This window comes from Typopeltis vanoorti, chromosome 12 (assembly GCF_054136105.1).
Source record: "Typopeltis vanoorti isolate ZY-2024b chromosome 12, IOZ_Tvanoo_1.0, whole genome shotgun sequence".
NCBI classification, from domain to species: Eukaryota; Metazoa; Arthropoda; class Arachnida; order Uropygi; family Thelyphonidae; genus Typopeltis; species Typopeltis vanoorti.
Genome location: NC_143560.1, coordinates 99130424 through 99158218, shown reverse-complemented (window position 1 = coordinate 99158218; position 27795 = coordinate 99130424). Strand labels below are relative to the sequence as shown.

Below are 27795 nucleotides of genomic sequence, written 5' to 3'. Positions count from 1 at the left end.
AATATCAGAATAAATCATTCCATTCAGTTGATTTTTGTAATTATGTATTTCACAACTGATTTTCTCATTCTAATCACAGATACTCATTGTAATGACATTGAGAAACAAATACAACATCACTCAAATACTGTATATTTGCATATTCTTACATAAGACAAGCTTACCATTTTGGGTCAGCAATAATTTTTCTATACATTAATTAAACAAAGGATGCATACCTAACAAAGTATAAAAAGGAGAAAAAATTACAAGCAACATTGACTAGCATATGCTCTCTGTGTTCCAACATTATATGCAATGGCAAAATATGGATTTTTTTTTTCATAGAAGCGTGAACTAAAGATACAGAAAATTTGGAATTTGATATATAGTTTTTGCATCAAGCAACTAGTGACAAAACAGATTGGTCTCAGTAAATGCCTATTATGAAGATACTTAACATTCAAACTTTTGTTTGCTTACACAAAAACAATGATTTCTTATCAGAAAAAAAAAAAACTCAATATAATATTTAGCTCTTAAATTAACTGCCAGTTCTTTAACAACAATGTGAATAACAGGATGCCAATTTGTATCCATGCAGGAATATTTTAATCAGATTACAAAACAGTCAATTCAAGCACTTATAAGAAATAACATTTTTCACTCTTAGCATGAAATTATTATAATTGCCTGTCAGAATATAAACAGTTTCCAATCAATAAATACTGATTACCTGTTTCTGAACAGATACTTTTCATTTCAGTAATCTCACACTGATTCTAATTCATATTTCCTAATAACTACATGCTAAAGATCCATATTAGAATAAGCACTTCCATATCAAAAGCAAAGAGCTTCTTTATACTAGTTCACATATCAGCAACAATGCTATGTAGTTGCAAATATCTTTGCAACTGACTAACGCTTACAGCAGTACCAACAATTTGGCCATATAAATACATTAACGAAACTTATCTGTGCTGAAGATAAAACTTGTCACATAATTATACATTATATATTCTTCTAATATTGAATCCAACACCAAATTTCTCTAAGATAATAATACTCCCAGTATGTAAAATGGCTGCTACGAAGCAATCCAAAAGTTTGTGAATTTTTCATAGTGGTCTCCAATATTGGTTGTCCTAATAAATAGTTATCTGTTCTGTATACCAAATTAAAAGGATCATTTTCTTGTGCAAAACAGGTGTATTATTTAGAATGCATGGCCAAAATCATCTAACTTTGAGAACTTTTACTTTACAAATTTCAAACTTGGACAAAGTGCAGCTAACTGCAAGGCTGGTGATATCACTCTGGAAGACCAATTATGTTCTGGATAACCACTTTCATTTAATTCCAAAAGTATTTTAAGCCATGAATCTGATCTGGCAATGAGTACTTGCATTGTTGACTAAATTCAGTACTTAAAATGGAAACTGTGATGTCATCTTCAACTACTTCGCAAGATCAAGAAACTGTCAAAATATTTGGCATTAACTGACACCATAACAACTATAACATTGTGCCAGTGTTTTTCCTTTCCTTGAAAATATTTTTGTCAAATAAAATTATAGCTTGTAATGCAAAGATTTATCATTCCAAAAACACAAGTGAAGCAGAATCTCTAGTCCTCTTAGTAAGATGTCAGTTTGAGAATAAGGTTACGTATTTGGTGGAATTTTAAGGATAGATGGTCCACTTTGAGCTGATTCCAAAAGGACAACACTAACCATCAACAACAAACCACAATTCTGAAAGGGAGAATGCATGCTGCTCTGCACTTTTGACTACCCTGCTTGCTCCCTCATTCAACATAGACCAACAGGAAACTTTTCTCATCAATGCTCCCATTGATGCTTTCTATCTGCATAACTATTTTGCTAATGTTGAAACAGACTGAGCAGTTTTTGCTTCTAAAGACCAGGTTAGTATCACAGAAGGATCAAACTGTTTGTGGAGAGATGCGTCCACACCATGCACAGATAGCTTATCTTGCTGAATGAAGTTTTTGTAACCAATTTTTATTAAGTGTTAAAATAAAAATGTCAAAATTAGTCTTGTATAAAAGATGCTCCAATTAAAAGATCGAGTACTTAAACAAATTTGAATTTCACAAATATTTTCTAAGAGAAACTTTGAAAATGCTGACATGAATCTCCTTCAGTAACACCACATGACATTGTAATCCAACTTTTTTTTTTCAAATGGTATTTTTTTTTTAGTCCTACTTATAGAAGGCTGTAAACATAGCCAACAGTTCTATTAATGTGCTAAGGTATAAACAGTCTGGAAACTCTTTGCTCTAGAGATCAAATGTGGAGCTTTTACAAAAACCACATCAGACTTCCATTAAACAGTTGGTGGTCTGTATCACACAGTGAAAATCTACCGCTTAAAGACATTCACAAACATCCATGGTACGGGATTTAAACCCACACTAGGTTAGAGAGCAGAGTTGCCATCCACTCAGCCAAAATTTAAATAATCTTGTAATATTTGAATTTTAAAGGGTTTGTAAATAAAAATATTAAAAAAAAATGTTACATTAAGTATACATGGGTATATTTTTAATTACACCTGTGCAGGACTTGACAAATATTACAAACCTTACTTGCCATGCAAAAAAAAAATTTACTAGCCCAAGACCATAACCCCATTTTTTTTTTTTTTTAATAAAATGTTCCAATAAGTCAGTTTTTTTTTTTATATGATTAATAATGTTATACTATGGTTGGAAAAGTGTTTTTTTTATTAAGTAAAAAAATATTCTGCTTTGTCCAATCTGCAGCTGCTCCTCAGTTAGCACAATCTTCTCACCATTGGTGAGTGGGCAAGCGTATCTGTTGAGCCCTGCACCTGTGTCTATTTAATAATACAGCAATCCCTCGATTAATGCACTCCCGATTAGTGAGTCATCTTTTTTCAATACCCAAATTCAATTAGTGCGCCTATATACATCTTAAAAATAAATGTTACAGATTTTAAAATTTTTCGATCTATACATTTTTATAGCTAACTACTTTAAAAAAATCACTCACCAGGATGAAATAATTTAGTTACCAATTTGAAATATTTTACAAAGTTATTTTTTAATGGCATACTCTATTCCAAATTTAATGCCAAAATTTATGTCATCTGCTTTACATAGCATTTTGCTGATCATATCTCATGCAATTGTTTTCCTTATTTATTTTAAATTATTTTCCTAACCTCTAGTCATGAGTAAAAGAATTAGTGAGCAAAAAACAGAAGTGTGAAAATGATTTGAAAAGTATTTTTAATATGGAAAGAAAGGGCTATCAATGATGGAAAAGAAGAATTCCACATTAGTGCTGGGTGATTTGAGCATTTCAAAAAGAGAAATAGCATAAGAAGGGAACTATTGTGATCAACAAATATTTAATGTCGATGAAAACTGCCTTTTTTTTTTTTGGAAGTGAATGCCTTCCAAGACTTTTCTAACCAAATCAGAGAAATCTCAGCCTGTTTATATAGTCGCAAAGTCTAATGAAGTTACTGCTAGCAATATGCGTGCCTTTTGGAGGCACATTCTTCCATATTGTGCAAATGATTTTAGAGGCTTTTCAAATGAATCTAAGTTAATTAAATCTCATTCTGAGAAGTTGAGTGATTTCGACCTGCTAAATTTAGATGCACAGTGGGAAGATCCTGAAGAATATGAAGAAAATTTAATCACTGACAAGCCCCAAGAGGTTTCACAGAAATAATTTCAAAATAGTTTTCGTACAATCGAAGTTTTTAAGCAGCAATGCTTAGAGACCGACCCTGGTGAAGAGAGAATCAGTAAAATTTTCAGAAGAGGCAATTGGGCCATACCGTCAGTTGTATGAAAAAAGAAACAGAATGCCCACCAAACCACGTTAGCTCAATTCTCTGTTAAGAAGCAGAATAATAAATTTATATTCTGCTTATGTTTTATTGTCTTTCAGCTTCGTGGTTTCCCTTTAACTAGGCCCTAAGATATATCCTAATTCTTTTATAAAAAAAATTAAGGGTCAAAAAAGAAATCTGAGGAATGAATTATACATTTTCCCATAGGTTACTATATTCGATAAGTGCGTTTTCGATTAATGCACCTCTTTTAAAGAACACATTAATCGAGGGATTGCTGTATAAGACACGATAAAAAAAAACATTTTCAGATATTTACAATAACATTACTGTCGAGTAGTAGTTGTTGTTTTTTTCCCTCTCCTTCAATTGCCTCAAATTAGTGAATTTTCAAAATGTGCCACATTGGCTTGCAAGCCACATTTTGTGCAGTCATGAATCATGACTGCACAGTCATGAATCATCATAGCTGATTGGACTGTTTATTGTCCCCTTTGTTTTACATAACCAAACACAAACAGGATGATCAAGAGAGAAATCTGCATGTTAGAACATGTTAAAAGGAAGAGAAGACAAATCCAGATTAGCCTATCGTACAATCAATGAAAGTCCATGCACATTAACTCCCTGCAGTAAAAACCAAGGTATCAACAATATGTCTAGTTACTGTTCAAACATCCCATGCCCACTGACTTTTGATATGATGCACATTATGTTTTGAAAAGCAGTATTTCCACTAAAGCATGTATGCCATCACACTCCTATTGTTAAACAGGTTTTAAACCATGAATTCAATTCCTGTTAACTGGGATAAAGATGGCATCATTTAACTGATATTTAAAAAACCTCCAAAAGAAATGTACAAAAACATACACAAAACTCGAAGCGAGGTAGTAATAGAAATACATGTACTAATAAACTTCATTCTCTGAGAATTATTTCAACTTTAATATAAATGTATTTTTGTTAAAATTAAAGTGACATTGTTACTTAAGGTTCAATCTTTGAAAAAGATCCTGTGAACATCAAGTGGGTTCCAATTCATTTCGGCAAATTAAATAAGGAGGCACGGGCAGTCCCAGTTTCTAGAAAAATCTGTTTTTCTCACTTTTTATCTTCAAAATGAAATATAGCAATTAGTCACTGAAATAAATTTTTACCAGTTTGGTTTTGAAAGATTTTAAAAATTGAAACACATTTGTACTTATTAGCCGCAGAAGAAACAATATAAATCATGCCACTGCCATTCTGACTTACTTCTTGAAGGTCTAAAAATCATATATACATCCCATATAAGTATGCTTTTTTACTTTGGTGTTAAGTATGCATTGATTTTCTTCTTAGAAATGAATACACAATTTTATTTCATATTTAATCATGCAAATTGAAATAATGCATTTATTTCCAACACTGATCTTATCCCAAAAATAGTTATATTCCTACCAAGGTGGAATTCAAGTCCAGAGCTTATCATTGGTATAGTGAGTCAGTTTGGCCATTGAAGTCTGTTCTGAAGAATAAACTTATATATAAATCTAGTTTTTAATCCTGACATCAGAAACATATTTCCAGATTAATGAATATCAGGTTAAAAACTGCACTTTATATTAAAATTAGAAATTAATCATTCTGAAATAAAACTAAACTATCCAGTTGACATGAAAACAGGATTAAAAGCTACTTCAAATTATCCACACTGAAGTAATTTGTATCCTTTATTATCATTTTTTTAACAGCAGCCAAAACTGCCAAACAAAAGACCTATAGCTAGTTTGTAGACTTGCCAAAATGTTTTATATAATACCTACAAGAGGCTAACTAACGTTTATCTGCAATTCAAAGAAAGTTCCAAAAAAGTTGGACCAAAATTTTAATTCATTTCTTTTGACATTATGGGAAGGAAATCTATAGCTCTCCTATAGCGAAGTGGAAATACATGCTGGAAATTTGTTGAATCCAGACAATCATGACAAAATTCCATAACCGTTGGATCAAATGATGCAATGGATAATTGTGTGGTAAAAATGTAAACAGACTAAGGGTGTAGAAATCCAAATTACTCCTGTGCCATAATGATTAAAAAAAAATAAAGATAAACATTTAAAAAATGACAGCCTCCCCCCCCCCCCCCCCATTTGTTCTAGATAAATAGAGAAGTAGTTTTGCTGAACCTTGGCTTTACATCAGTTGCAGAGGCAGAATTTTCTTGGAGAGGAAAGATTAATTTTAAAAGAATTTTTTTTATTATAAAAACAAAATGTTACATTCAGTAACAGATATATTCAGATAATTGATTAACAATTTTAAATTGCTATTAACTAAAATTGTTATTTTAAGTCAACAAATATTAGCAAAAAATTAAATGCAATATTGACAACTGACAATCTATCAATATGTATAAGGTAGTAACAAAAATTCAATACAAAAATGCTGCAGTGTAACATAATTTTGGTTATATAAATATCAGTTCAACATATCAGAAGAAGAGAGTGCAGATCCCATTGAACAACTTCCAAATATATGCTACTGGCAATAAACAATGTATGTATATAATACATACATAGATATGACTATGATGCTTTTAAGTATCAAAACATTCAGTGGTATAACTACTACACCACACATCCTGCAATGCAGGAGAACCTTGAGAGCTTTGCAAGCCTATTTAACTGTTGGAGGATGAGCTAAAAGTTTAAGGAGACTACCAAAAGCCTGTTGTGAAGAGAGAAAAATTCAGCTGTTCCACTGAAAGCATTCATAAAAATTCTCAAAATAATTAACAGTGTAATAAGAATGTAATATTTTCAGGTGTTTTGAAAATATACAAAGAAATATATATTAATGACTTTTCATGTGCATTTTAAATTATAATTGTTTGAATACAATAATTTCTTCATATATTAACGATTATAACATTTAATACAAGCAATGTTTTCTCATTTTTCCTTAAGGTTGGATTAATGCTGTTTCAGTATTGATCAGTTATTTGTATTAAGATCATCTGCAAATTAAAAAGTCACTGATGTTATTTCTGTAGATATATATGTAGCCCTTGGAAAAATAATTGCAGCTGAATGTGTCCTCATACACAAATACATGATAATGACTTGCATATTAAAATTTTTTTTTTTTTTTGGAATTGAAGAATTGAAATATAAATAACCTGTCTTATTTTCATCTATAATAATTAAGTGATTTAGTCAAATGCAACTACGATCAGTGAATCCACACATTCTTCAGCCAAACTGCCCCCCCCCCAAATTCAAGTTGTTTTGTAGAACCATGAAGATGAGATTTTTAACAAGTTATTTATTCATTGTATATATATATATATATATATATCTGTATTAATCAACAAAAGGAAGAAAAGCCAAGAGTTGTTTGTTGAGGGATATTAATGACAATATTGTTATTAGAACCATGACGTCTCAATATTTCTTGTTCTTCTTGTTCGTTGATTAAACAAAACAAATGTCCATGACAGCATATAATAATTCCTTCAGAAAACAAATGGTTAAAATAGGATACATCCATTCTCATGCGCAATTTAACCAATCATTTTGCAGATAAAGTGTAAACTTTGATAATAACTGTCTATCACTAGATTTTTTTTCTTTTATTTGCATCACTTTACATATACAATTACAATATAAGGTGAGTAGATAAAATTCAGTGTATGACTAGTATTAAAAATTAAAATATTAGTAAGTATTAATTAAGCAAAAGGAGTTCTTGAAGTTACTGAATGCCTGATGCTTCACTGATTATTAGAGTGAATGACAGGTATTTCCAACAGGTATAGGCAAGTGAAGCTTAATGTTTAAAATGTATTGTTGGAAATTAATCTTTACAGAGAGCAGCCCATCTCTTTGGTTTTTAAGTTTGGAGATTCCAGAATAGCAAAGCATAATAATGCTAATGTAAGATATGAATTATCTTGACTAGAACATTGTCTGATTTGATAATTGTAGCCCATATCCTGAATAAGACTGAATCAAAACTCATTAAAAAAAGATATCTCTTCCCTTTCTTACACCTCCACAAACCATATAAAGTTACTGCAACTATGAAATGGCTAAGAGTGGATAAACAAGTAGAATCATGCATCAAAGAGTATCTGTATACTGCATTCAAAATTCAACTGCTACATATTATAATATGTCAACTACATCACTTCATTCAATTTCTAGAGATTCATTCCACAGACCAATTCAGCTCTTCATTCCATTGTTGTAAATGAAACAGAAGCTAAACTATCTGAATAACGGGAATAATCTGCATGAACATTATCATATTTCAATATTCTGGAATCTACCCCAAAAGCCAATTTCCTCTAAAGACAGAGAGAAGTTCTAGCATGACCTAATGCTTCACATTCTTTTATAGTTGTATTGAATTATGTTGAGGTAACTAAGGCCAACAGAGAGACATCGGAGATGAGTGCTTTATAACAATCAACTGTGTTTTTGACTATTTTGTATGAAGGCCTACTCACCTTCTGTTAAAGAATTTCTTATAAAATGTTCGTCATAGCTCAGAATTTGAATAAGTCCTAAGCATTCAGTAATCCCAACCCTGTTTGCTGAATCATGAACATTTTGTTCTTTGTTTATATGGCAAAAAAAAAATAACCTATTAAAAATGTCATGATGTATCTTTAAGATACTTCTTTGTTCCTTTCTACTTCTAAATTTAATTTTGGTTTGCAAAACAAATTACAAGAAAAAATGTGTTTGTGATAGCAATACGAAAGTTTTCAAGTGCACTCATTTTTTTCATTAAACAACTGTACCATTATATGTCATGATAACAGAGGCAACTATCTTATGGAAAAATATTATATATGCAGAACTTAGGAGACAAAGTTAATTTGCAATCATTAAGACCATATAAAATATAATATTGCACAGGAATTTTTACTAACCTCGTCTTTTCTACCAGAAGGAATGAATCATACTGACAAAGTTTTGTACTCAAGAGTATAAAAATCACACCATAATGCCAATTTCTATATGGACTATGGGATGTCAGTGTGTACATTAAATATTCTAATAAGTTTCTCATTATTAGCATGTTAGAATTTAACCTTCCAATCCTTTCTCGGTTATTAATTTATTTCTTACACATCAGGAGTGACTATAGTTGCCAAATGAAAAATGGAATCATTCTATAGAGTGAGTGAGTGAGTGTGTGTGTGTGTGTGTAAGAGAGAGAGAGAGACGTGATCAGCAAATAAGAAAATGTTTCCAAACACTAGCTTAAGAAATGACAAAATGTTTTCTACAAAAAATGACCACAAAAATGACCTTTAAAAAAGTCTGTTGAAACAACAGATTAAACCATTCCATTCTTATTAGAATCAGTTACTTTTCTTGTTAATATCACCCATAAAAATGCTGTAAGCCTATAATTTATTTAGTATTAGCAGCATGGATGGGCTAAGGTTAGATAATTTGGCAACTCTGTTCTAGAGACCAAACATGGAACTTTAAGCCACTTCATGCCTTCAATAAGCAGAATGGTGGTCTCACACAAGACAATCTAAAGACATTTGCAAATATTCGTGCATGGTGAGATCTGACCCCTCAGTTGGAAAGTGGGTACACTATCCATTCAGCTGACAAACTTAATTTAATTTTCTTTAATATGCAAATGCAATCAAATATTTAGTTTTAAAACTTCATTTATCATCCTTTTCTGGTATCAAAAATTGCAGTTTTGGTTCTTGTTTTCTTAATGAGTAATTTTATCATATGACACATGTGCTGTAGATTTTACACCCTATTTTGTGGAGTTGATATTTAAAAATATATAAACAGATAAATTCAGAACACATTTACTGTGTTTTAATCTAGTTAACTGCAATTAAAAAAAAAATAACTGCCAAATGAACTGCTGATAACATAACAAAAAAACAGTAGTTAACAGAAGGCATATTAGTCTGAATAATAAATTATGACTGAAATTTTGTTTAAACAAATGTGCAGTACAGGTAATTTATTTTTTAATGGTCAATCGCACTTTACTTCCACTATTCTAATATTTTGTCATAATATTCTGCAATGCACAAATTAAACCATACTTGGGTCACTTTTCCTTGAGAAGCCATTTGCAAAACTGAATTTACATACTTAATAGGAAGTAAAATTTTTTTGTCTTTTTATTTTTTATTAATAAGGCTTTTGCCTTTATCACAAAATAGCCTTTCAGCACACTGAAAAATTTCTATTTACACATCAGTGGCAGTTCATGATGCTGTATGAAAGTGTCAATGAGAGAAGGTTCTTTGCTGTATATTAACAATATGAATATTTTGTACCTGACCAGGTTATTTAATCAAATCCATCAATTTATAAATTAACAGTCAAGGAATGCTGTATATTACATAAGTTTTAAAAGAGGTATACCGTGAGTAGACATAGATACAAAATTAATAACGGAAAACTCACATACAAAGATTATTTAATAGTATAATTTTCGCCTGTGTGTCACAGGCATCTTCAGTACATTTTAACTCAAAATTAAACAATAACTGACAATTCCAAAAAAGCGCCACCTAAGTAGCTGGTGTAAGATAACTAAAAAGGTCAATAAATTTCCTAACAACAAAAAAAAAAAAGTATACAATAAAAAAGTTAGGAAAGATTAGCTGATTTATAAAGTACTATCTCCCATAAAGGGGATAGATGTAAACCATTGGATCTGTTTAAGTTAGGAGAATGAAGTAAAGTTTCACATGTTTCTTTATAAAGGCTTTCCATGGGGAACCGACTTTTGTAAAGGACTCGTCTTTTTCCAATGAACTCTATAGACGTCTAGTGAAGAAAAAACTATGTTTAGAGTTCATTGGAGAAAGACAAGAGTCCTTCACAAAAGTCAGTTCTTCATGGAATGCCTTTATAAAGAAACATGTGAAACTTTATTGAAAGTTTATTTTTCACTTGGTTAGACTATAATAAATTTAGTTTAATCCTTTATCCAAGTGTGAGCAAACAAAGTTTGTGCCTGAAAGTATCTTCAGGACTGGGGTAAGGTGGTACAACACTGGGAAACTTGTTGCAAAGGTGGAGCAAGCTCGCAACACTCCTTACCCCAGTCCTGAAGATACTTTCAGGCACAAACTTTGTTTGCTCACACTTGGATAAAGGATTAAACTAAATTTATTATGAAACTTTACTTCATTCTCCTAACTTAAAACAGATCCGACCGGCTTACGTCTATCCCCTTTATGGGAGATAGTACTTTATAAATAAATCAGCTAATCTTTTCTAACTTTTTATTGTATACTTTTTTTCTTTTCTTTTTTTTTTGTTAGGAAATTTATTGACCTTTTTAGTTATCTTACACCAGCTACTTAGGTGGCGCTTTTTGGAATTCTCAGTTACTGTTTAATTTTGAGCTTAAAATGTACTGAAGATGCCTGTGACACACACACAGGCGAAAATTATATTTAATAACCTATTTAATAACCTTTGTACGTGAGTTTTCCGTTATTAATTTTGTATCTATATTACATATAAGCATATATCCGCAAAAGAAAAACTAAAGCCAGTCTTTAATACAAACTGATATTGTATATACAAAACAGATTTTCAATAACTGTTAGTCTGCTGAGCGCTTCAGAAATAATGTGGAATTTGCAATAAAATAATTAATGATTAAATTATAATTACAGCTTCACTAAACTTCAAGAAGCATGAAAATTCATTTCTTGCAACCTTGTAATGTATCAATTTGGCTGAAATTTCTATATTCCAGGTATCTCTGCCCTTAAGCAAACTTATCTGAAGCCCTCAACATAGAGCATCAGTTCCCAACCAGTGGTATGCGTACCCCCGGGGGGTACATGCTGGGCCATTCAGAGGTACACAAAAAATAATCAGTAATGGCGGGAAAACAAGTAAAGTAAACAAAATGCAAAACGTTAGTTATGGAACAATAAATGTCAGTATTTAAAAACAGCTATTTTAAAAACAAGAGGTACAATTTATAGAAATGGGTTTAAATGGGGTACACAAGTGGAAAAAAGTTAGGAACCACTGACATAGAGGAAGGATTTTTGCAATTTCACTGATCTAAAACAAAACCATATCACAAAAATGCAAATATTTCTTGAAATGCCATTCTTTGAGTAAAGGTAATGTTACAAGATATTTAATTTTTTTTTTTTTTTTTTTTTTAGACTGGTTACACAAGAAAAGTATCCATGTGAAAGTAGCATATTTTTAAGCACTACATTTAATTTGAATTAATTGTTTGCACTCTGCAAAACAGGATTCATTAAATGACTTGAAAACCAAAATTAATCATCCATCTTTTTAAGAAAAATTTTCAAAATGCTAAATTTTTTTCCTGGTTTTTACTTCCCATGATGAGGCTTGCGATTCCCGAGACTTAGAATTATCTCCTGAAAATTATGACTTAAAGACAAAAATATAATCTTAATTAGCAGACAAACAAGATCAAATATTATTTTATATTCTGTAGCTAATATTATTCGGGTTTTGATTTCCAATTTCTCCACGTGTTCAAAATATGTTTAACCAAATACTCGACCATAAAGACAAATGCTTGTTTCACTTTGTGATGAATGCTTAATTAGAAAAATAAACACTCATCAATATAATGAAAAGAAAAATACTTTCATTTTATATTTACATAAGAAAGTTCCACAAAAATACTAGTAATATACTGTACAAAATAAAATGAAATACAAAAGAATTAGAAATATATATCTAAAATGTGACTAAAGATGCTTGAAGTTATGCATGATTTTGTAAGGAATATTCCATTCTTTTCTAATTTACATACCTGTTATAGTTAAGTTGAAAAAACCTTATGTGAGGGAGAAGAAACTATCTTTAGAAAGAAGCATTTTAAGTTACCTAGGACACATTCATTGTAGAATTGAAATCACTAAAAATAACATCTAGCTTAAAACACAAACTTATTTGCAGTACCAAAAAGCAGGATGCAGTGTGTGTATGTGTGTGTGCAAAATCTGTATCAACATTTTAATATCCTATCCCCTGCACTTCAAAACTTGGCTGGCAGTAGATGGCTCTGTCCCAAAATTCATGAACTGGAAATTCTCTGATGTACAAACATCACTGATTACAGGTGGACACAAAATATTTGCATAAACACAAGCAATAAACAGGAAAATGTTACAAGTTTCACCTTGATCCTCAGTACTGGCTGCCATTATCAGGTCAAAGACACACAACACCTATGAGTCGTTAGCTTTATTGGCAGTCAAATTTTTTTCTGCTCTCAGGGCCAAGTTAGCAATTATTAATAATTTCGTCTACTGAATCACACAACATTTGCACTTAGGCTTTTTTTTAATCACCACTTGTTCTACCTGATCAGACTCTGCAGGTGGTACAACCACACCATGCTGCACTTCAACAACACCAGGTGCAGGAGAGTCAGCATCCTTAGGAGCATTGCCATTGGCACCCACTTTTGCACTCTGTACTGCATTGGTTTTAACTGGAGATATTGGTACTTCACTCACCTCTTGTGGTGCTTTATCTGGTTCATCAACAACTGTACCATTCCCAGCAATGCTAACATCTGTGTTTGGAATTGCATCATCTGGCTCCCCTTTTACAGGAGTAATCGGTTTTCCTTCTTTGATAAGACTAACTATTGTATCTGCTTCTCGACTCAGCTCACCATCTGGTCGAAAAGGATTGTCAACACCACTCTCTGTACTGTAACAAAAAAGAGTGCTTCAGTCATTTATTAAAGTGATAAAAAATATGCATACAGGATATTAAAGTAAAATAAATGGTTATAGTATTGAATTATCCTACTTTAACTGAAATAAGCAATTATTAACAACAGAATATCAAATAACATTTATTCAAAATGTTTTCATAGTTTAACAGGATCAGTTTATTATTCTTTTTAGTCAGCAATAGCCACTACCTATTAACAAATGAGCCTTTGTAATTCAAATTAATACTTAACTCATCAAAATTTATCTCATCCAAGTATCCTGACCATATATATACACTCAGATTGACAGACATATGATAACAGTGGAGATGAATAATCACTATCATGGTGCTCTTACTATTTGTATATTTTTTGCATTTCTTCATGATTTAATCTTTTCTTCATTTTATTTTAAAATGTTCTTTATCTTAATATTCCATATTAAGATAGTCTTATATCACATTTAAGAAATAAATGAATTGGATGATCTCAAGCAACAAGATTGTTGCTTTTCTGAAGGGCTCTATTAAAAGTACCCCCAAGCAGCATCAGGAAGGTTGCTACAGGTCAGTCTTCTGTCAGATGCAACTTCATCTGCTTATATTGTCCTGACAGAATTCATAAAGGTATTTTGTATTTTCTTTTTTCTACAAGAATATTTTAAAGGAGTTTCTGTAGTCTTCCTTCTGTAGTTTCTGTAGACTAAGGAACTACACTCAGTCAGTGTAGTTCCTTAGTCTACACTGACTGAGTGTAGACTAAGGCCTTTGGTCTGAAAGACCTAGGTTCGTTTCCCATCAGTAACATGAGGAATCTTTATCTGGTCTCTTTCAATGAAAGACGAGTTAGCCAATCTCATATGAAGGTAGAGGGTTTTCTCACCTGGAAACTCAGATTTTAAGACAGCTCCGTAATACGAAAAAAAAAAAGGAAGAAGAGGAAAAATACATGATTTAACTATAGTACTATATTCATTATAACAAAAATATCCATGGAAGTTCACTCAACCAACAACATATCACATTAAACCTTAAAATCCTTAAACACTTGCCACATTCACAGTGCAGTGCATTCTACAATGTGCTCCATTTATTCTGAATTCTGTACCTAAAGAAAGAAATCATGTTTATGTGTTGCTATAGTGCTGCTCAAATTATGGCCTGCAGACTAAATTTGGTCCATTAAATATTTTTTTTAAATATATAAATTAATATAAAAGATTCAAACATTCTCACCAAAACTGGTGCTCTAATTAGGAAAGCTTGGAGACATGATTGATTGTGGAACTATAGCATAAGACATCCTCATATTGATCACCTGAATTGACACCTCCAAAGAAAATTCAACAAAATCCTTCTTCCACTATGCAGCATGCAAAAGAAAACAATTGTGGAAGGATGACTTTGGTAATTGCCTCAGTAGTAAGGATGAATATAAAAAGAAATAATTCCATTATTTAACGAGCACATTGTCATTATATATCATATCGAAGTGAATAGTGCAGTGCAATATCTAGAAAAGAGGAATGCTCGAAAAACTAGAGGTGAAAGAATCAAAAATATATGAATGGTTGAATAAGCTACATAAGGGATGTAGCAACATATCATCATGTACTTCTTAAGGAATATGCAAAAGAGTTGTGTCTTTGATTTATTTATTTAACAAGTCATTCAATCAGAAAGGTCTAAGGAATAGATATAAGCAAAATAGTGCTACTACATAATGATGTTAAGGCAGATGTTTCCAAGAGACTATAACTGCAGTTCTAATATTTAAGTAATTTGTAAGTAAGTTGTAATGTTAAGATATACCAGATAGACTAGTTAGGAACAGAACATATGATTTAGTTGATAGATTCTCTATGATTGTCAGCATGAATGTGTGAAGGACAAGTTATGTTATTATAAAATGCAATCTAATTGCATTTAGTGATAAATATGATGAGATAGAGATTTGTATGCAGTGATGTTCTTAGATTTTACAAAAGGCATTTCACAGACTGCTATGTGACAAGTTGGTGTAAAAGATGGAGACAGATAGGAGATTGAATGACCAGCAAGTTGTACTGGAGGGAGGGAGACTCAGAAAACAACTGCAACATATCATTTGCCATGAGCTTCTTCTGTTCTTAAGAATTAGGCTTATTTGTCAATGATTGACAAATTAACAGAATATTTCCTATCATTCTACATTTTCATGTGGAATGACAGGAAATATTCAATTGTTTGTTGCAAAGTTGAAGAGAGAGAATGATGATGTAACTCAAGAAGATTTAGACTTTGAGCTGAGAAAAATGAGTAAGATTACAGTTTAAAATGTTAATAAGCACAAGGCATTGTTGCACTTGGAATGCAGAAATATAAGACAGCATAGTGTATTGGTGGAACTGTGCTTAAGAAGATAGACACAGTTTGATATCACAGTGAATGTCAATAGTGGCTTAAATCCTATCACCAGTTTAAATATCTCTATCATATAACCCTTTAGTGGATAGATGTAAAGGGTTATATGATATATGATAGAGATATTTAAACTGGTGATGGGATTTACCAAACTAACACAGAAGGGATTATAGAGCAGCAGAAAGTGAGAGAACAAAAAGTTCCTTAGAAGGTGCAGAAAGGTGTGGTGAAAAGAGGAAGTGATGGGTGAGTGAATGCCTTAATACATTTGGAATACTAAGTGTGAATGGGTTTAAGTTTCAGTATTATAGATATGATGCTCACTGAATGAAACCTTTTAGTGATGGATTCACTCCATCATGCAGCCGTGTTATAACACAGCATGCATTCTCAATTATCCAAGCTAATTGAAGGAAATAGGATGTACAAATAACTGAAAAACAGATAATCTGAATTTTATATTTTACTCTCTTACGAATATAACTGGTTATTCTCACTATATTGGTTCTTACTGTATAACTTTATGCATTATTTAATCAGATTTATATTTATTAATATGCAAGTTTTGCTTGCTTTCAAAAACATTTTTCTGAGAGTGTACACTGAACTATGTATAACATAAAATTATGCTGCTAAATTGCTGCGCTAAGAATCATACTGACCGCATTTTTAGCTAGACTGAGAAAAGACTGAGAAAACTCATAGATTTCCTATTTCTTATTTAATTTACTGAGTATTTAAATTATAAATTAAACAAACACACACAGACTATTTGATTTATAAGAATGAATACATCCCTACATGGTTCACTTTGTGGTAGGAAATTCCTACCACAAGGTGAACGTTTATTTACATCAAAACACAAGGCAAAGATAATATTTATTTCATTATAAGGTAATACATTTTCTCTGTGTGTGAGAGAAAGATTTACAATTGAAATACTCAGTAAATTAAATAAAGATATATGCATAACAAAGATCAGAGTAGGGAAATACGAGTGGTCAGAGCAGAGGAGATGTATTATATTATAGCAGCTCGAATAAGAGGGGAATGGAGTTGGCCTAAAGGAGAAGAGATTGTTATGTTTTTATACTAAATTTAAGAAAAATCAGGAATAAGAGAGCTGGGTTTGTGCCATTGATTGACCAAGGATAATTGGTATACAAGTGAGATGGGGGATAACAGTGTTGAAAAAATGAATATGGAGGGAATATAAAATTTTTTGGAAGGTGAAAAGGAGGGAGGTGCTGCTAATGATAAAGCAACTGGGAAATAGTACATGAAGTTTTTGAAAATGTTTGATATTAAGTGAAATTAATAGCATAGTTATTATAACATCCTATTATATCCAATAGGATGTTATAGGAGCAGGAAATGCAAAGATCACTAAATATGAAATGGTTAGAAAAATTGGTAGGACATGCAAAAGGAAGGTGATCCTAATGGAAGATTGTAATTATAGGAATGTGGAGTGAAAGGAGATAGTGTATGGAAACAAGGAAAGTCAATTTGTTGAGTTTCTGAGGGGATAGCTGTCTTCAGCAGCATGTGATGGAAGCAGCACTGAGGTAATCTAAAGATCAAACATGGGAGTTTTTTTGTAAGCCACTTCGTCCCTTCCAATAAGCGGGGGCAGTCATCTTATGCCAAATGATAAAACTTATCTCAAACCTAAAGGCAATCACAAACCTCCGTGCCCACAGCAGGATTTATACCTACAGCCTGTTGGTTGGAGGGGTGGTTAAACAGCAAAGATTGCTGGCAAGAAGGGATGTGAGGAATTATAAGGTGGGTGATTACAAAAACTCCAAAATCATCTAGTATCAAATGCAATAGATTGATGAACATTGGGCAAAAGAAGTTGACAGAACATGAGAACTGATTAGGAAGCATTTGACAAGCAATGCACAACTGTACACCAACTTATGGGAATAAACAGAAGAGTGAGGATGACAGATATTCGGCAAGCTATATAGAAGATGATGTTATGAAGAGGTGCAAGACAGTTGATAATCATTTTTTTTTTTTTAATGTCTTCCACCCACAGAAGGTTATAAACCTATAGTACATTAGGACCACGGGTGGGCTAAGGAAGTTTTTTTAAAATTATATCTTTCACATAGTCCAGAAACCCTGCTCTACAGACCAAAAGATCGAACTTTCAAGCCATTTCAGGTCCCCAATAAGCAGGACAGTGGTCTTAAACTGAATGATGAAACTCATCTCAAACCTACAGATGATCACAAAACATCCATGCCCCACAGTGGAATTCAAACCTGCAGCCTGTTGGTTGTAAAATGGGTATGTTATTAACCACTTACCAACCAGGCTGGCATGCTTTCTCATGCCAAGCTGGTTCACTGAATTTACAATTTGAGCAGCACCATTGGTTTTAATACCGAGTATGATATTTAATTTTAATAGAAAATATAAGGATGAATAAAGCATCACCAAAATTCATTTCAAATATTCTTACAAGAGATCAGAATTTTTAAAAAATGAAAACCTAAAAAACCTCCTGAGATTATAGAGTTGAATAAGATCTATGGCTCCATGCAACTTCCTCCTCTTCCCAAAGTTGAACCTCAAAAGACTCCAAAACATGTTTATGTTATTATCACTAGTCCTCACCAGCACTTCTTTCTTTTTGCAAATGGAAACCACCTTTATTGAGGCTATTTATCCTGAATGCTTTTTTTTTTTTTTTTTTTGTTATCAAATGGCATTTAAACTTGGTCCTCCTCCCCAAATACACACAAATGATCAAATTTTATTTTTAAAAAATGTTTAGAACTTTATTTCAGAACAAAATTAAAAGTGCTATTTTGCTTTAAAGAAGACTTCTGAGGACAGAACACATTGAAAGTATGTTCAGTGTATGCATGCACACACACACACACCACATGGACTACTTATTGAACAACATAAGTTCAACAAAGGATGGATAGTTGAAAAAAAAAAATACATCACTTGTTTGTTGATCTAATAAATCAAAAAATGTAAACCAAAAACTATATAAAAGGTCATATTAACAATGGTGCTATCACTGTGGAAGTGGAAGGTCAGAATTTTGGGTATAAACATACAAGATTTCCATAATCTTCATATACCAGATCCACTAAAATGGAGGATTTACTCATTGGCAAATTTTCCATGCTTGCTGCACAAGCTCATTAATTGAGAAAGAAGTAATATTTATTTGTAAATAAATGCATACATTTACAATTCAATTTAGGCTTTTATTTTTGTAGACAGAAGACGTCTTAAGCTTGCGTGGCAATAATTGAGCTTTGCATTGTGTATTGAAAGCCGATGCTTGCTCATCTAGTCAAAGCTACCTTGCTTGCATGGTTGCAAGAGCTTCCAGGTCCTAGCTGCTGCACTGTTATTTCATGTGTGCGCATAGCCATTTCCGCTCCCTTCTTAAACACAGGCCATATGCAGTCAAAGTAGCTCTAGCCAGTGAGCTTCAGCCAGCCTTTACAAGCGTGCCTGTTGCTTGGGAAAACTGAGTTACAACCAACTTTTTATGATGATGTTACTGACCAGTTCATAAAGAAGAACCGTAGGGTAGAATTTGTATTCAAGTAGCTAAATTGAAAAAGAAAATATCATTTGTAAAATAAATGTTGTGTTTGTATGATTAAATGTACATACATTTCTAAATATATAGTTTTAAATGGTCAGTAATTCGTTATTTCGCTAATCAGACTTCAATCACACCTCTCACTCCCTGAATGATAAAAAGAGCAAGCGTGAATTTCAAGACCAGCATTTGCTCCTGGATTTACTCCAAAGCATTAAGATTATTTAGCAAAGCAGTTGTGAAAGAGTTTGGTGAGTCAAGATTGAATAATTGCAAGTATGAGTCACCACACAATAAAATTTGGAATTCAAATGCAGCTTACAGGCTTTCCATAGACCAAATAGAGTGGAAGGCAAGCATTGATGGTAATAGGTATAACAACAATGCAAGCTACTGAGCAGAGAAAAAAAAATATTATTACAGCAACATCCATGGAGTCAGATTCACTGTGGGAAAACCCACTTAACTAGCAACACATCTATCTTATTAAACCTTTAATTTATTTATATACCTGACATTCCATTCACCCACCGCTTCCCATGTGTAAAAAATGTACTTTCCATACCCTTCTTCACCACACCTTCACAACTTCCAGGTATGCCCTCTCTTCCTCTCACCTACACTTTTACTATCCCACTCTATATTAATCCAGTAAAATCCCCTCACCAAACATCTCTACATATCATCTCTTTTCTTTCTATCCAAAACTCTGCAATCTATATTCCATCAACCTCTCTGCATAACCAACATTCCACATATTCAGACACAAATAATCTTAGTTATTTGTGTCTGGATCCTCTGAAATGAAAGATAACCAAATCTGAGTACAATAGCTCATGTGTGATCTGTCCACAGCAACCACAATATGATGCACAGTATGAAATTTATTCAAGGCTTGTACAATTATGTTGAGCTGTTCAAATAAAGATTTTTTTTTGTTGTTGTTCACCGCTTAATAGCAGGTTCTGAAACTGGCTATTATTACTCATGTGCTTTACATCCGCTATTTATCCTCCTAACTCTAAGAATACACAAGGTGATCTGACATTCCTGTATTTAATAATCTTTTCACAATCTCCAAACACTATTAATCTCCTTTCCAACAAGTTTGTGCTAGCAAAAGTTCTTAAGTTGTTGCTTCCTAGTCCTATGCTGTAATTCCAGATTTGCCATATTCTGTGCCTACCTCCCATGTCAGCAGTAGAGATGTTTGTTTCTTGGGTTTAATGATATCTACAATCATGTTATGCAAAGAACATATGTAATAAATAAGCAGTGTATATAGGTCTAAAAACTTATAAAAGTAGAAATCATAAATGAAACATTTCTTAAAAGTATATTAATCAATAAATAGGTTAAAACAGCATAAAATCAATGTAGAAAAACCAGTGTAAAAGATTTATACAAAACAGATGTATAAAGTATAAAAAGCATTAAAATTCATAAAATGTACATAAAACCCAAGCTTTTTTTTTTTTAACCCATATGTACAATAAGTGACTAATAAATATATAATTTATATGAGATGGTAAAGATTTATACTCCATAAAAACTTAAAAACTAGGATGACAGTTGATTGATAAAATCTGCCTAGACATATAGGCTACAACAGATTATAAATTATAAAAGTGGCTAAAATAATGATTATTACTCATTGGCAAAATGTGGGCAGTCAATTAACATGAGTGAAGGATGATAGTCTGGCATCACAAAACTCACACATGGGTATGGCATCACCCCCTCAATAGGAATGATGCGCAAGATGACTGACATATGCAGAGCTGAGCAAGAACAACTTCCTTCGTTTGTACTTCGTGCAGGCTAGATTGCCATAATTTAATTTCAAGCTTAATTTGGTAGAACTTATTAGTCTCTGTTCCAGGATAATGCCACTGGGACAGAAGTTTTTGTCTTCTGGTGATCTGTGTATGGTACAGGTGGATGTTTGTGAAATGAGCTGACCTAGCTGCAGTGTCATTTCCCTTAATCCCAACATGGCTTGGAATCCAACAGAAGCATACATCAAAATGTGGTGTTGGATTCAAGAGAGAGAGCAGTGAATGTTTCTGGACCTCTAGACTTGTTATCTGAAGAGAATTTGGCAAGTGAAAATATATTATGCACCTTTGGTAAGCACTGAAGTAGTTGTCAAGGGTACCATTGGCAGGATATTTAACCAATTATCATGCCATAAAAGGCTCTTAGCTATGAATTTAAGGGCACTAAAAATCTATCTCGGTCAGCTGCAGGCCAGTATCACATCATCACTCTCCTCAAGTGGAAGTAGCATGGAAACTCCATGTAATCACTAACATATCAGACCATCATGTTCCTTCAATCACATGCTCTGTTAAATAATCTCCGAGTAACCCGTGGAATGAAGTCGTTTTTTTTACTCTTTTGTGCCATGTTCTGTTCCTAATCAATCTTAGACTTAATCACCCATAACAATCACTCCTCTAACTTGAAAATTTTATTTGGTGAAACAATTTTTCATCCTCACCTTGTTCAATATACTTCCATGCCCAGGGATGAGACAATGGCAAGGTAAGTGAGGCACTAACCTCCAGTACATAAGATGAAATGGCAGTGAAAAAAGACACGTTTTAAAATTTTTGTTATTTAAAAAAACATGAAAATGGAAAATACAGTATGCGATACCATACAGCACTTATAATGCACATATTACATTATTTCCTACCAACCATTACCAGCTTTTTTACTCTGCAAAAAAACTGGAAATGTATTGGGGCAATGCAATTTTCTAATCTTGCTTCAGGTGAGAGGCAAAAGAGCTACTCACAATTCTGTCTTGGCCTTACAAAAAAATCTTAAATATTCTATTCCATTCCCATTGTCACTTCTTCCTTCCAGGCTCTCTGATTTCAGAGGATAAACTCCTTTATCATTAAGAAACCACCATCCTTTGTATCTCTTCTTTCCTGTTGAAGCATACCATTGCCAACACATTCTACACCTATAACAATTTACTTTTCCATCAATCACATCTCACTTACTGCCAAAAAGTGAAATCAATTAAAACTATAATTTGTCACTATGACTAACTGATTTATTAATAAATTAGTGATGTGATTTTGATCACATAAGTGGATACTAGCCTACGGTTTATTTAACAAAGTGTTTCGGTAATGCAGCTGGAAAAATGATAGGACATTGTGTTCTTTGATTGGAAAAAGAACTGAATTTGATTCTTGTCCTGACAAAATGGATCATTATATAGAATTTTCAACTGAAAGCCAGCAAGCTATAAGATCTCAAATGGAAATAGTGATTGGCCAGAAAACATGCACTTATCAGAAAGAAATATTACTAGTGGACAGCATAGTGTGTAGATGACTGATGTAATCTGAAGACGGAGGAGGCATGTAATAATAATAATAATAATATTCACATATTTCAGGCATTTGTATACGTACACATCAGCTTAATCTTGAATTTCAATTTTACATTGCGATTTATTCTTAAATCATCAGTAGCCAAACGTTAATTCCCAACAAACAAGAAAGAAATCAATTCTTATGCCTACTCTAGACCATGCTTCATATTCTTTGACAAAATTCTATTCCACATGAACAGGGATTACTGGTTTTTCTATTATTTACAGAGAATCTGATCAGTTGCCTCTTAACTCTCAATTTCTTGTTTCTGTCCATTCACTCTTTTCTTTATCAATAAATACTTTTAACCTCACCCCCAATTAAACTCATGCAAAACACTCAAATGAATATTCAATTCTTTTTGCATTTTCCTTACATTGTATCCTATATACCCTTGGCTTGTTTGTATAATTTGAATCCCAACTCAGAGAAAAGATCCCATAGAAAAATTAACTGCAGTAAATCTTAATTTGCTATGCTAATTTTCATGGTAATGGAATACCAGGAAAATTTATAGAGCAGTGGTATTCAGCAAGACTGAAGGACTCGTGGACACGATGCCCACATAGGGAGTGACCAGACTCCAAATCCAAGTGCGGCTTCAAAATCAAAACCATAGGTAAACTTGTACAAGACTACTAACATTTCCAACAAAAACCTGTTGGATATCTAAAAGCAAACAGAAAAATAATGAGAGGAGACTAAATTATATCATTTAACAGGTGCATTTATCAATAAGGCACTGACGTTTATGATTTTTGTCAAGTACCTGAAACTAATCAAGAACACACACACAGGTAAGTGGATTTATAAGCCCAGAGCAGTGTTTCCATCTTATTTATTAAGTTGTTTTTCTTAGCTTTTTTTTTTTTAATTTGGAGTTTTGATATCTTTCAGTGATTAATCCCATGCTTACCACAATTATCGTTAAATCTCTGCTTTCATCACTTGACTGATTGTTGCATGAAAATTGTGCCTTATACCACTGTCGAATTATTATTCAAACAATATAATTACCCAGGTTAAAACACCTTGTGAAATTAATACAGATAAGACTAAAAACTTTGATTTAGTACAGAGTAAAAGTCCTTTTCTCTGCTAAAGTAATATTTGTTGTCTTTGAGACCTCAAGGAGTCGATCCTGTTTATGTTGATTAAAACAGACATTCAGAGAAATCACGATTCATGAAATGAAGATAAATTGGAAATGGAGGCACTGAATCAATTATACAAAGCTGAAAGGAGTGAATTCTCCATGCTTATTTTATGCTTATCATTAATTTAGAAAGAAGTAATATTTATTTGTTAATAAATGCATGCATTTATAAACATTCTATTTAGGCTTTTATTTTTGTAGACAGAAGTCTTAAGCTTGCACGGCAATAATTTAACTCTGCATTGTGTATCCAAGGCCGATGCTTGCTCATCTAGTCAAAGCTACCTTGGCTTGCTCGGGTGTGAGCTTCCAGGTCCTCGCTGCAGCACTGCGATTTCATGCACACGCATAGCATTTCCACACCCTTCACATCGCCTTAAACACAAGGCCATACGCAGTCAAAGTAGCTCTAGTGTGAGTGTTGCTTGGGAAAATTAAGTTACAACCAACTTTTTATGACGATGTTATTGACCATTTCATAAAGAACTGTAGGGTAGAATTTGAAAACTGTAGGGTAGTAATTGAAAAAGATAGAATATCATTTGTAAAATAAATGTTGTATTTGTATGATTAAATGTACATAAATTCCTAAATATATAGTTTTAAATGGTCAGTAATTCATTATTCTGCTAATCAGACTTCAATCACACCTCTCACTCCCTGAATGATAACAAGAGCAAGCATGAATTTCAAGACCAGCATTCGCTCCTGATAGCTGATGCATTTAGTCACTTTACTCAGTTTATTCATTTTGTTTCCTTAAAAACTTACGCAGTGATTCTGCAACAGTATGGTATGGTTTACAGCCTCCTCTCAAACATAATTCTTCCGCTCTTTTTTATAGTATCCCAGTCAATCATTTCCTTACCTAAGTGGATAGCATAACCACACCAAAATCAACCAGCAATAAGTTCAAGTACAGGTGTGGGTACAAATATTTATGAATACCATTAGGTAAGAGAACTTAGTCACCTGGTATAAGACCCACCCTGTTTGGTGGAGGCTTGAAAAAGTTGTTTGATTGCAAGAGCAGGTTTCCAGATTATCTAACTTTCAATCCAACCAAGCTAACTATTACAGAACCAAGCTAAGTATTACAGAAGTGCAATCTCTTGTGGATGGATTCACATTAAAAAAAAAAAAAAGGAGAGTTTCATAATGGAATTCTTGTATAGTGAGAATATTCATTTATCATAATGGAATTTTTGGCATATGTACCGTAAAAATTGTTTTCCCTATAATTTGGATCCTTTTCATAGCAAACAATTCTACCATTAAAAGGATCCAATTAACAAAATGGAAGGAATGTCTTCATTCATGACAATTTCAAATAGTTCAGCTAATAAAAATGAAATTATAACAAAAACAGAATCTTGCATCCAGTGGTCTAGAACCTAAAACTAGTTGAAAAAATTATTGCACTGAGTGTATTCATCCGGCCCTACGGACATTAGTGATAGGCCCTTTGTCTTAACGAAATATATCATAAATGTCACATGTAAATTTGACAATCTGTTAAATTTGAATGCGTTATTGATTTTTATGATAGCAAAGACAAAAAAAAAAATAATAATAATCTTGTGCATTTTACAAAATGCACCTAATGATAATGTAACTATACCAGGGGGTGGACAAGTTCTAAGGTAATAAGAGCCAGATATAATACTCCAGTATAACTCCTCTATGGGAGGAGTTATACTGGAGGAAGTAGGGGAGACAAGAGATCTGGGGTTGATGATTGATAGAAACCTGAAGTTTAGGGGACATATTGCAAAGGTGGTGAAGGTAACACAGAGGATTGCTGCTATTATGACAAGGACACTGACCTGCAGAGATAAGAGGGTTATCATTCCGTTGTATAAGTCTCTGATCAGACCACACTTGGACTATTGTTCTCAGATTTGGTCCCCAGGATTTGAAGGGGATAAATTAACTGTGGAAAGGATACAAAGACGGATGACAAAGATGGTTTCAGGACTGTACAAGGATAGTTATGAGGATCGGCTGAGAGAATGTGGACTGCAGAGTTTGGTGGATAGAAGAAGGAGAGGTGATATGATTGAGACTTTTAAACTGTTGAGAGGTGGTTACAGGGTTGACACTGGGGAGTTCTTTCGCTTGGTTGAACAGCGGGAAGGAGTGATGACAAGAGGCCATCCCTGGAAGTTACGAAAGGAAACTGTGAGCAAGAGGGTAAGGAGTGGTTTCTTTGTGTGGAGGGTGGTTGAGCCGTGGAATGCATTGCCTGATGGATTGGTGGGAGCGAGAACGGCCAGTGAGTTTAAAGAGTGGTATGATAGACTGTGTTTCTCAGTGGGGGACCTCCCCTCGATGAGTCTTGACAGACTTTATGTCTTAGGAAGGACCTCCCTCGATGAGTCTTTTGACTCCTTGGAGGCCTGAATAATAATAATAATAATAATAATAATATAATACATTTTTGAACGTTCAAGAGCGGCAGAAAATATTTCAGAAATATGTCTCTCAGCAGTGCAGCAGGAGACAGGAATTTGTTCTATTGCCTAGTTAAGTTTTGAATTCTCTGGAGCGAGAATTGCAATCACATCACTAATATTCTTTTTTTTACAAATTCTCCATGACTGTAAAGTACTTTACTTCGAGCATATTCCAAGCTATAACAAAACTAGCTTCAGTAGCCAAATTACTTTGTTTACAGAGAGAAAATAGGTTATTTTGTTGAGTAACTAAATTAGATTTCAAACGTTTTATCTTGTTTTTTCGCAGTTCTGATTCAGGAGGTAATTCAGATGCAAACTTTATAATACCCTTTACATTACTGGCTTTAAAGTGACTGATGGTTGTATGACAGATAAGACACAGAGCTCTTTCACCCTAACAGTAAAAGCAAAATCATCCTCCCATTGTTGGTTCAACACTCTCATTTCTTAAGATGAAAAGCCAAACGGCTATTATTATTATTTTTTTTTTCTGGCGAGGTTGATAAGTTAAGGGGATAAAAATCCCTTATTGTTTTTCAGCCAGTAAGCGAAACTAAGATCGAAAACTACGATCTGTATTTCATGCCGACGAACTGTCGGCGTATCCAAGCATAAGTGACCACTTGGTAGTGCCACACCACGGCAACTCGTTGCAAAGGTGGAGCAAGATCCCTCACTGTTCTTGATATTTTCTCATAATGTAAAAACACACAGCTCTTAGGAGATGTAGTACTGTTTTATTTCCGTTTTATACTCTTCTGTTGCTCAGTCATTTTAAACAAGAACTTTATAACTTTCACTAAAATCAATCTTCATTATTTATTAATCAGAAAAGTACTTATCTACACTAAAATTCACTACTTATGTTCCGCTACCACCACAAACGCGTAACTTGTGTGCGTATTGCATGAAGAGTGATTTCGCAGAGTCCAGGCAACGGAGGCGGTGAGTAATGCAGCGATCATAGTAGTCACTTTTGGAACTAATTTTGGCGGGAGCGACACAGGCCATAAAATGTCGAAACACTTTTTACAACCAAAAACGATAATAAAAACCACGTTAACAACCCTTTTGGCCTTTACCATTTAAAAGCTAAATATGTAATGTTTCAAAATATATGTTTTTTACTTATCTTTTAAGCATTTACGAAATAAAATATTCTAATATTGGTACACACTATTCTACTATAGATTATTAATATATAAAAGTTTAGAAAAAATGGCAATGAAAA

General features: G+C 33.0%; 1 protein-coding gene across 1 annotated transcript in view; it reads right to left on the bottom strand.

Moving 5' to 3' along the window:
• Nucleotides 1–12460: 12460 nt before the first annotated feature.
• LOC150101050 (uncharacterized) overlaps nt 12461–27795 on the bottom strand; it is a 159743-nt gene continuing 144408 nt past the window's right edge. Inside the window, exon 4 of the mRNA XM_090401536.1 lies at nt 12461–13556. Coding sequence (XP_090257662.1) covers nt 13145–13556 — 412 coding nt within the window. The 3' untranslated portion in view covers nt 12461–13144. The remainder of the gene's footprint in view (nt 13557–27795) is intronic.